A 12,177-nucleotide genomic window follows, 5' to 3' on the forward strand; every position below is an offset into this window, starting at 1 on the left:
AAAATAATTTGATACCGAATTTTTCTTTAATAGAATCTGAATATTTGACAAAAATAAGAAAAATGAAAAAGCTTATTGTTCAAACAAAGAGAAGCAAACAATACAGAAAAAAAAGGAAGTGGTTATGTTGGATATTATTGTTAATTTTGACTATAAGATTAAATGTAATACTAATTATTAATCAATAAAATACATGTTTTCATTTGCCTTGTTCAAAAATAAAAAAGTAAAAAACAATCCTCTGCATCTGGTTTTTAAAATTGTGAATCCAGCAACTAGTAGTGTCCAATACTTGTATTTGCTAAGTTTCTGATGTGGATTTGGCGGGTGGTCCCCCCTTCTAGGGGTTTCCCCACCGACCCAGTGACACACCAACCACCCAACTCTCATTCTGTAGCCGAAATAAATAGGTAGGGCACCTAGGTTCTTCGGATAGATAGCGACTTAAAGTGTTTATCTGTCCAGGTTGAAGTGATTACGGGGGTTCTTTTGGGGGCCATATGGTTCACCCGGTAATTGACTTTCTTCTTTTATAGCACATTTTATCTTTTAGCCTTAGGCTGAGCAGTCTACAAGATACAAGAAAGAAGGCAATGTCAATGCAGACAAGGTAAACCGGACTCGGCCACCTCATCTCGAGATCATTGGGATTAGAAAATCTCATAGGAGAGGGCGATCCAGGACCTAAAAAGGGGAGAGTTAGCCACTAAGGAAGAGTTATGAATCCATATCTGCTATCTACCCACTGCCTTGGACTTCGTCGAGCTACAGCTTAATCCCAGCAATAACTTGATTACATTTGTTCAGAATGAATAATCTCACCTAATGCTCTCTCCTGCACCTGCAGATGATACATATTATATTGATTATAAACATTCAAAGTACACATAATCAAAAGAAAATCAACCCTTCTTCTAAGTTGTCCTGCTTCCAAAGAAATGATGTGTCGGCTCAGAGATATTTTAACCGGGTAAAACTTCAACATATCTACTAATCTCTCTTTAACTTCTATGGTAGGTTCCAGATTGATATCAAATAAACTACATTGTAATATTACACACTGAACTAGAATTAGAAAATCACCACAACCATCACCTGGACTCAACTGCACTAGATTCCGATCCTCTAAAGAATGAAAGGCGCCACCAAATCCAAAATGCTTTACTGAGATTTGGGAATTCAGTACCGCCATGTCTGGAGAAACATCAGAATCCCACTCCGTAAACAATGTGTGGTAATGCTTACAAGGAAGAGTAAGGAGTACGTGTGGGTTCTTCTAGCACATCTGTGTCTAGCCTTCTTTCACACTTTCGTAGCCACGAGAGAACTGAACTCCTGAATCTAGGAGTAAAACCGAGAATTTAAAAAAACACCACATACTGATGAAATATAAATGCCTAACAATTTTTTAGCTTTTGCGTGGTAAAAATTTTTTATAAATTACCCGTTCCTTTCGAAATGGACGAAATTTATTGTGAGAACACATGTTTACGTTAAATAATGATAACATGAATGATTTTGAAATATTCCCTTCGCTGACTTAATTAAGTGTTTCCATCCCCTTCTTTATTTTTTGAGCTGCTTTCTGAGTTCCAATTCAGAATAACAAACACGCCGGAAATGCCATGATGGCGCAAAAAAACATGTCATCGTTCTATTGGCACCGCCTACATATATCCCCTTAGCTACTGTATATATCCGTGGAAAAGTACAACAAAAGAAATTTGTAGGAAAGCACAAACCAAAGAACGAGCGTTAAAATGCATATAAGCAAAGAACATGCTTTAATATGCATACCAAAATGTGCAGCACAGCAGCCACAGAACATATTATAAGTGAACTCAGAACCTTCGGCTTCATTTATATCACTTTTGGTGCTAGTAGTTTTTGAAATATTATGCTTAGCTAGGTCATGATTAGTAGCAGCATGATGTAAAAAGGATTAAAATTAAATCACAAAAACAGGCAAGCTATATGATGCAAAAATACAAACCACTGTAACCACAAAAAACAAATATCGTCTTTATATTGAACCTCCAGCTGAACAGAAGATGCTTTCACATAGGAATAGGGGAACAGGGGAAAAAACTATTAAAAAGTACTTTGATGTTTTTTAACATAAACACCAAGTCAAATTGCTGAGTATGATGGAATCCGAGATGAAGAACATGCACAAGTTATGCCCCAATTTGGTGCTAAATTTACGGTTATCTTCTAGACCAGTGGGCTACTCCACTCTGTGTGCATATTAGGCCTCCCCATCTTCACTGCTCGAACTACCAAGTATGGCCGGACTAGCTGAAACACAAGAACAGATGTGAAAGTCATTGACCAAAAACAGGGTGAAGTAACAAGATGCCTTCTCCTTTTTACTTCTCTTTTCATTGTGCGCCTACCAGTATAGCTACCGATCATAACATTTCTCCAATATTTATCAATTTTTATTTGAAATAACCCTCTGATAATCTGATTATTATTTATTTTCCTTTTCATTACTTAAGTAATATAATATTCTTATTATTATGATTCAAATGCAACTTCAGAGCACCTATTGAAATTAATACAAAAATCATTAGGGTTGCTAGGAAGTACACAACAAACCAACATGCCTCAAGTATAGAGAATTCGAGCTAGAACTCCAAAATATATTAGAAATCTTTTTCCACACTTATTTTTACTTTAATATTTAATAAGAGCATATTTCATGGAATTTAAACTTTGAAAAGTCCAACTTGACATATATCCAAAATAATCCTATTAATATCTCCGATATCTAATTAATATCTAGCATAACTACATATGTACATATTTATTTGTGAAAAAAAATCCTTAGACAATGTTTCTAAAGGAAAATCAATATGGTCTGTAACGGAAGTCTAAATAATAGTTGAGGAAACCTGTTACCGCATATAGTTTCTAGGAAGGCATATCAATAGCCAGCATTGGCTAAAAATGACTTCTCGGAAACTTGTCTAATAAACTGTATCAGTGAACTGAGCATGAAAAAAGAGGTATAAATTCATATTACAATTTTCAAACTTTTACAAATAAAAAAATAAGCATATATCCATCAAGCCTGACAAACACGTAACTTTAATTTTTATCAGCATAAAGTTTGATAATATATAGTAAAGAAATAAGTGTATTTATTTATTTGTTTCAGATGTGGGCCAGTAGTTTATCAAAATGTAGTAGGTTATATAATACGGTTTTTCCGCGGTGTGCCCATGGGCATATAATAAGCCTAAATGTCATGAAGCCTTGTTCCATAATTCTTTTATTAGGTTTTTTCTTCCCTATTTAAGCACAAGGGTATATTATATAAGACTTGATTACTCGAATATCTTTGAATCCTAAATTGGGTCTCTTCTCCATTTTGTTGTTCGGAAACCCTTGCAATAACGGCTGTTATGATGTTCATCCGCCTAAATTGTATCATCGTTATCATTTTTAGTTTATAAATCCATCATAACTAGAGTTGTCCTACATCATTTTTATAAAAAAATTAAATCAATAAGTTTAGCTCTATTTGTGAAAACTTGACACATCTTTCATATACATATCACTGATTAAAATATTATTCGTACGTCATTTGTTTAAAGTAGTTACAGATTATGGTAAATGTTGGTTGTGAGCATGTGACCATGTGTGTGTCGTACACAAATAGCTTCAGAAAAAATTTGCAAGCAAGACAGACCTTCGTAGATGAATGCTTAGTTTCTTCACTTAATATAATATATTAATTCCTAAGGAATGGTTGTGATAAACAACCTGCCTTGATTATTTTTTGAATATTATTAAAACCTTAACCAATAAACCTCTAAGGATTAGTCCATCTACAGATCCATACACATGTGCATCCCAGTCAACTATGTCAATACTCAATAGGCACAAATATAGAACAACGGACTTGCAACAGTTATCGTCTAGCTACTGAATCAGATTAAGGAATTAGTTTGGTTCCGTGATAAATATGTCCAGTTTTTCATTATAAATAGAATTTGAAGGCTTAAAACAAAACCTGAAGAAGAAAGCTCAAAAGCAAGGTAACAAAAGATAAAGAAAAATAAATAATGAATTAAACTTACTTCTTGAATTTATCCCTGCTGCACGATTGTGATCAATCAAGTCCCACCTTAAGTTGACCACTTCTGACATCTATACAATGGAGAAAGATAACAAGGATTAACAATTATGTAAATACATTCCTCCAATTCACCATCAACATGTTTGCAACAATTTAGCAATACATACTAAGAAGACCTTGCCAGTTGTTTCTTAGTTTAATCTTTAGCCTACGGAGGTATTTTTTTGTATTTATTTGATAATATCACAATAACATTTAGGTACCCACTATGTTATAAACACACAAGTTATAACGTATAAAACTTTTTTAATGCAAAGTGCTGCAGAAAAATTAACATGATTTCAAAAGTGAAGTATTGCAAACAAACTGGAATAGATTATATATTTTAAAGTAAACTGAACATAGTACTTCAAAGCATCACCAGTTTTGCAGTCTGTTCATTTGATGCATTTATAAATTCAGATAAAGAGCCGAGATTGATTTGATCAGATAAATAATTGAGGGTTTTCAGAAAACAAATATAAAGACTATTTGTACAAAAAAAAGTATTTTTGTTAAATAAGCTGCAAAAAGAAAAAGTTCTTGTAAAAACTTAATTATCCCAAAAATCATAATACCTCCATATATCGCACGTATCTTCTTGTAAAGCCTACATCAGTAACTTGAGGCAAGTTCAAGGCGCTTTCAAATTTGTAAGCTTCTTCTGCTAACCTGAAAATTTGAGGGCAGATAAAGTGTTTGGTGTGAAATTCTTCTATACATGCAAATGGATTTCATCAACTGTTCCTGTATTTAAATACATGACACCTGTGATGGACTTTAGTTAGCATGAAAGAATAGAGCTTTGTACTTCTCGGTGAAACCAAAGATTACAGAAAAGAACATTTGGTTGGACAAAGTAGTCAGAGATTGTAAGGTCCTGCTCTCATGATGATGGAGTCCCTTTCTTACAAGCCATCATCCATATAAAACACACTTGTTAGAATTATGATACGTCATTTAATTCAAATATATATTTTAATAATTGATTGTTGTTGACCAAATCTTTAGAAAATTTTTGGATTACAGTTGTAGTGCTTTTAGGAGAAAAGATATGTATGTTATGTATTGGCTTATATAAAGGCCACACTATTACACTAATTCGCAAGTCCGGTCACTTTGTGAAAAAATTGCACTAAACATTTATAGCACGATCTTATTGACTACATATCAACCTTAGAATGGAGCTAAGGATGTAATCCATCTAATTCCAGGTGACATAATGATACTGTGTTCTTTGCTCAAAGGTGGATCTTCTTTTTTCCTTTGGGGGGGGGAGGCGGGGGCTGGGGGGAGTTTCCATGCCCGCCAGAAATAAACGATTTATATATCTTGAGGTGTTTCTTTGTTTAGGTTGAGTACTTCAGGTGTTCAACTAAAGTTAAGGTGGTTAATAGTCACATCATAGCTCTATGTTATTACTAATTTAATAGAATCGGACTCGACATATTTTGAAAAATATACATTTTTTTATTTTAAAATAAGTGTCCTAATCCGAGTGTCCGTGTCCGAGTGTCGAGTGTCCGACACGGGTACTTGAAGGTAAGATGAAGAGTCCGAGTAACATACACAATCCTGTTGGCTGTAATTACAGAGATTGAAATACAAGATTCGAACAAGTTCAGATCGTAAAGAAAAAATTATTCATTCCTACACTGCGGTTCATAAACATTAGGACACATTATATATAAGCCATCTAGGAATATTAATCTGGAGTTTTGGATCTGAGTGTTCATCCCTGTACTCCGATTCATAAATGTTAAGACACAACTTATAAGAACCAGCTGGGAAGATCATATTATAATGATCAGGAGTTTTGGGATGGTGAATGTAACTAGTGATTCATACATTACGTTGACTTGGAAAGTAACACTGCCTCACATGAAACTATACAAACAGAAAAAAAAAAATCAATTGTAACAGAATAAAAAAGCTCGGTGCATAGACCAAATTTCTGCTTTATTTGGATTGTGTACCTAAATTCACATCCAATTATATATGTATATATAACAATTATTGATAATTAACATAGAAGACCAAGATGGCTGAATGGCCACTATAAAGTAGATTGAGCTAACTATACAATGATGACTGTAGGAAATATGAAGAATACTTACGCATCAGAATATCTTTTCAATGTACTAGATTGCAAGTAGGATGAATCATTTTCAGCAGCATGCTTATATTCGCAGGACAAAAACCGAAGCTTGTCAACCTGGAAAGGATAAAATAGAGTTTCCTTTTTTATTATATAAAAATATATTGTGCACTCATAAAACAATATACTTTGAGGCACGATGTTATTAAGTACGGTCAGTATAGTATATTACCTGAGGTAGCAAGGTATTTCCAGATATAAATTGCTCAATATTGCGAATACAAAAGTCCCACGACGAGATCTAGCCCATTAAATTGTAAAAGTTTTAGCCTGACTGCAGCAAAATCTTGCCACAAATTATATTACCATCAGATTTGTAAGCCTAACCTTAAGATCTGGAGTAAAAACAACGCAAAGCTGACCATCGTGAACTACACGCAAATTTTGATACACAGCCTCCACCGTTGCATTGTAGGAATGAACAACAATTTCACCAGACAATGTCTGGTGTTCGCTAGGCATGTCAAAGCTGAAAAACTCTTTCAGGATACCAGTTTCAAAACCAATTTTGGATAGTGCAGGCAGCGTTTCAGCTGTAACTTCTGAAAGTACACAAATAAAAAAATTACGTAGCTGGAAAAAAATGAGCTAAGGTTTATAATAATTTGTAAACAAGAAATGAAATACAAATGGAAAACAGGCTATTCATAAAACTGATAGCATCTAATAATCTGTTATAAACTTCTAGATACACTAATATATCATAGAATAATATAACAAAATATAGGTAGAATCTTCCAATTTAACATCTCAAAGAATAAAAAGTCGAAACACAGGACAAAAGAAAAAAGATCTGAAACAACAGAGAAATAAATTAGATGACATACCATAACCACAACCTGGCTTGTGCTTGCATACTTGACACTGCCACGCCCTCTGTTAATGAAGTAAAAACAATGTATTAAGACAAAAGACATAAACAACACAGGATCGCCTAGTTAGAACTGTAGTGAGACTCATTACATGTCGTATTCTAGCTATTTTAAGAGTCCAGGATTGTAAACATTTGAACTCCACTCCAACAATCATGGTAAAATATAATTAGCAATATAGATTTTCCAGAGGCTTTTTTAAGAATAACTAGTCAATAAATATATATGCCAGAGAGTGCCTTTTTAAGATGAACTAGTCACACAAGAAGAATATTGAAAAATATACTTGCAACAAAATTTATCAAATAATCTAAAATGTTGTCCAGTCAACATCGAATGTTATGTATAACAATTCTTAATTTCTTTTACCATTTTTACTTTAATTAATATACAGGTAAAATTTAATAGCACCAACCTGAGCAAAAGGAGCAGCCTGTTTAGGGCGATTCTTGCATCGTGAGAAGCACCATCTCCTTTTGGCACTGGGTGCAAAAAAATCTGAAACAACTTCCCTCTGGGACGCTATGCTAGCCTGTAATAAATAAAATCATGAATACAATGAGTAAATATGACCTATGCTGATGAAGACCAACTCAAAAAAAAGAAGTTTTACATTAGCACTAAGATGCAACTGGTGATACTGGATCAACCGCTTCGCACAATTTCCTGGAACAAAATTGAGGGGTCCATTGTTTAAACCTTTTCCCATCAAATTCTGGCATCCAGAACACAGGGCGCTTGATGTGCTGAAAAGAAAACATACACAAATTAATCTTCCAGCCTGGAGTTTCAGATTAGCAATACTGATTTGGTACTCCAAAACATGTATATGCTTACAAAACATTCATACTGCTCAGAATCTTTCTCCAAGTAAATACCAGATACCTTAATAATGTTAGTATCCAACTCTGAACATTAAAAAGGGAATTCTCCGATCAAGCTTGAAAGAACAAGCTAAACCTTATATTTTGAGTTAGATTTTTGCAGTTACTGATATTTTGGTAGTTCGTATTAAATGTCTATAAAAATATACATGATAAACTAGTAACTAGTAAGGAGGTTGTCACTACTATATATTGAATTCTAGCCCTAACAACCACGAAATGATTCTTGCATCACACCTGTAGCAGTAAATATTAATATTAATATAATAATACAAATAAATTAAAATTGTTATTATTATTATTATTATTGCTATTATTATTAAATTAATACACATATATGCAAAAACTACAAAGATAAAGAGAGGTTACTTTATATATTTTCGTAAGAAAATAATCAATAAGACAAAATAATTCGGCAAGAAATTCGAAAAACAAGATTCGTAATTATTCATCAAAAACAACATAGGCACGTTAATTATTTCCCTCAACGTACTACCTTCTTAATCTCATTGTTTTTCATATATCAAGAGGGCAAAATCCTGTCAAATCACAGGGTTAAAATTATTTTTGCTATGTTTTTGTAATATTATATATTTACATGACAGTTAAACTTTTGGAGCAATTTAATTGCATTTTAACAATAATCATATAAGTAATATATGTCAATTGTCGACTACATGCTCAAACCATATTAACTTGTTCCTTTTAAACATTTTACCATATATATTCTATATAGATCTAGATAAATTTATAAAGAAACATAATTTGGATATTGGTAGCCAAGGGTGGATTAACAATTTTCGTACAGCGCTTATGAACGAAACAAATGCTACCAATTAGGTATTTTTAGATTATAATCAATTCAGGACTAAACATAAAAAGATTGAAATCAAAAAATTGTATATGTAGAAATTTAGAAACGATCTAGTCTTTACATTTCAACGTAATTCTATGGTGTCACATAAACAAACAGGCACCATTCAGAGAAATAAGTCATCGAATATCAAAAAGAACATAAAACAAAGTGAAACATTACTCACCAAAGACATTTTGAAGACATGGCCACAGAAAAATCGACTCACTTTGTTGTGCGGAAGAGTAGAAATGAAGGGAATGAAGAAAGGAACACTAACTTTTGTGCAATTGAGGATGCAGTATTATTAGGTATTATTTTGAGGTCATCTTGCTTTGTCAATTTATTATTTAAAAGTTGGTGAGAGGTAAAAGATATAACTGTATCCTAAACAGTATTAGAATTTTATGTAGTTATGTTTTGAAAGTCTATGCTATTAAATGCCAAAAAAGGATTAAAAATTGAACATGGAAAAAATAACAAAAAAGAAGGTTCGCGTGAAAACAGGTGCTGAACAACTAAACCAAGGATTTTCCTAATGCACAACGAACATTGTTTGGATAACAATTCATTTTAGCGAAAAATTTAATTTAAAGAGTTGATCAAAGTCTAAAAATTATTAAGATTACATTTCATTTTATATATGAAATCCTTGATTCTAATCATAATTATTAAAAAAAATACTTTTAATCAATTTATAGTTCTTGATACTAACAAGCTACCACAATTAAATGATAAAAATCTTCAATATTAAACAACTACCAGAGTTAACACATTCTCAATCACCCGCTAACTTTATTCGCAAAAAAGGTAAAAAGTAAAACTTTTAATATTTTCATCCACAACATTGTCGTTTTCTATAAAAAACAGTTGTCAACAAGTTTCATATAAAATTAAGAATCAACAAAAAGGTGATTTACAAATATAAGTTGAGTAGAGCTGCCAGTGAACATCTCTGAACATCTCGGGACCGGTTGGCAGGGGTGCTACTTATCATCTTGTGATTTTAAAAATCATCTTTTGAAGTAAAAGTTAAATTAATTTATTCAAATTCAATTTGGAGCTTTTTATTATTGTAATTCTTTAAAATTTTATTTTTATGAAAAAATATTGATTTAAATGGAAAAAAACCTTGCGAAAGTTTTAATATCATAAATCATATTTTCTATAAATCAGCATCCCCGTCAATTGGTATCAGAGCCACTATTTTTGCTACATAATCAATGGTGAATCCATTACTTCGCTGAGAGTTACCTCACCTTTATTCCCATGTAACTACCTCTCCCGAAAAAGTTGTTACCTTCACAAAATATATTTTCCAACCCTGCCAAAAACTTTATTGTTAGCCGAAATTAAGTTATTCGAAAATTTTTCAAGCACTTATCAAGCATCCTATAATTTATTTTTATTTTTTTATCTTAGGTAACCCGCAGTCGCTACCCTTCGGGTGCGCACTGGATAAACCCTACGGGTTCACGTAATAGCCTGCAAACCACGTGAACCAAGGTAACCGCATTTAAGCGACAGGCTCGGGTTTAGGAGGGATAATCATAAATTCTTCTCCCGTGGATTTATTTTTGCTAAGCAAGAATCCTATACTTAGACCTCAACAAATAAGAAGTTAAGGATTGGGGATTGAGACCACAAGAAAACTAAAAATAAAAGTAGATGTTTCTTATAAAGTATTTTATCCATATTGCACATATAGTTAAGCATGATATGAAGAGGATAAATATTAAAGTAATCAGTTCAAGGAATGAAGTGTTTTTTGTACCATGTACAAAACAATCAAGTACTCACAATATTATTGTTAGACATAATATTTAATTGTCATGTTCCTCAACCAAAGTATTCTTTCAAAGAGACCTATAGTGGTAGAAACTATGTATATCCACCATGGATGATTGAAGATAAATTATCTTGGGGTTATGCAATAAACAAGTTAAGCTACATGTATTTCATATGTCCTATACCAATAAAGTCAATGATATTGCTAAAAAATGGTTTATTGATAAATTTCTCCTTGGTTGCATTTTTTAGTTCGAAAGATTACTAACATGGTCATATATGATATTCACCCCATAAAACTTGGTCGTATCATTTTGGGGAGTCCATAGCTTTTCCATCAAGATGCGCCTCATTTTGTAAGTGTCGACACATTTATTCGTCAAAATATGTAATAAATATACTCCTACTAGTACTAGACATATGTGTAAAGTCTCGAAGAAACTATTTGGAAGCAAAACAATAGACTCGTATACTCCTACTAGTACTAGACATATTTCTAAAATTCTTGAAACTATTTGGAAGCAAAACAAAAGCATCTGTATACTCCTACTAATACTAGACATATTTCTAAAATTCTTGAAACTATTTGGAAGCAAAACAAAAGACTCTGCGAGCCTAATATTTAGAAGTTTTCTAAAACAAATTATCTATTTTATTATAATATTACCAGATTACGATATTAGAAAAAATTTGTATTATTTGATAAGGAAGTGCTAATATTATTATATATAGGATCCAAAAGATTATAATTATTGATATAGAAATTACATTATATGTTCTGTGTGAGGTTATTACACGCACGTGTGATATTCACTCCAAAAAAACTTGGTCGTATCATTTTAGGGAGTTCATGGGTTACCAATCGGAAATCAGTGTTATTTTATAAGTGTAAGCACACACATATATATAATAGGCAAATGATCAATTAGAAGCTAAACTTAAAATAGAAATTAGAAACTAATCTAAGCCATTAGATCAATCTAACCTAATGGCCCCCTAAAAGCACCACACCCAACTAATCTACACCCTGCCACACACAATCTCAGTCTTTTTTCTCCATTTTTAATTTGATTTTTCACGTCAAACGGTAATTTGTTTTAAAATCCGACTTCACTGTATTTTTCTTCATCTCTCAATGATCGATTTGCATACCATTTGTGATATATTTCAAAATAATTTAAAATAAAATATTATTTGATTTCTAGTTTCTATTCCAAAATTGGTTTCTATTAGAGTAACTCTTATATATATACTAGTCTCTAACCCGTGCGATGCACAGATTGCTTTTAACACTCGAGTAATTTTTAATAATATGTTTTATCTTAAAATTATTGATATATTAATATAAATTTTCAATAGTTGAAAAATAAATTGAAGAACATAATACGTTATAATAATATATGTTTTATGATAATTTGAGACTTGACTAAAAATAAATAATATAATATATAATATGTTATTTACGGGACTCGAACCTTGAACCTTGAACCTGTAGA

At 32.2% G+C, this 12,177-nt stretch overlaps 1 protein-coding gene across 1 annotated transcript; it reads right to left on the bottom strand.

Moving 5' to 3' along the window:
* Positions 1–1,986: 1,986 nt before the first annotated feature.
* LOC141674828 (transcriptional corepressor SEUSS-like) lies at positions 1,987–7,313 on the bottom strand. The gene is made up of 8 exons (XM_074481531.1): positions 7,248–7,313; positions 7,112–7,160; positions 6,612–6,826; positions 6,457–6,525; positions 6,244–6,341; positions 4,705–4,798; positions 4,089–4,158; positions 1,987–2,298 (listed from the first exon to the last, which is right to left on the bottom strand). The coding sequence occupies exons 1-8, from the start codon at positions 7,311–7,313 to the stop codon at positions 2,249–2,251; spliced, it is 711 nt and encodes a 236-aa protein (XP_074337632.1). The 3' UTR covers positions 1,987–2,248.
* Positions 7,314–12,177: the final 4,864 nt, after the last annotated feature.

This window comes from Apium graveolens, chromosome 7, assembly GCF_009905375.1.
Source record: "Apium graveolens cultivar Ventura chromosome 7, ASM990537v1, whole genome shotgun sequence".
NCBI classification, from domain to species: domain Eukaryota; kingdom Viridiplantae; phylum Streptophyta; class Magnoliopsida; order Apiales; family Apiaceae; genus Apium; species Apium graveolens.

What these genes read in the sequence shown, in the direction of transcription:
- LOC141674828 (XM_074481531.1), bottom strand. Translation starts at nt 7,313, where the DNA reads ATGATTGTTGGAGTGGAGTTCAAATGTTTACAATCCTGGACTCTTAAA. An exon ending in AAATAGCTAGAATACGACAT is followed by an intron (nt 7,161 to 7,247) that starts GTAATGAGTCTC and finishes CTTCATTAACAG; the next exon opens with AGGGCGTGGCAGTGTCAAGT. An exon ending in GAAATACCTTGCTACCTCAG is followed by an intron (nt 6,342 to 6,456) that starts GTAATATACTAT and finishes TATCCTTTCCAG; the next exon opens with GTTGACAAGCTTCGGTTTTT.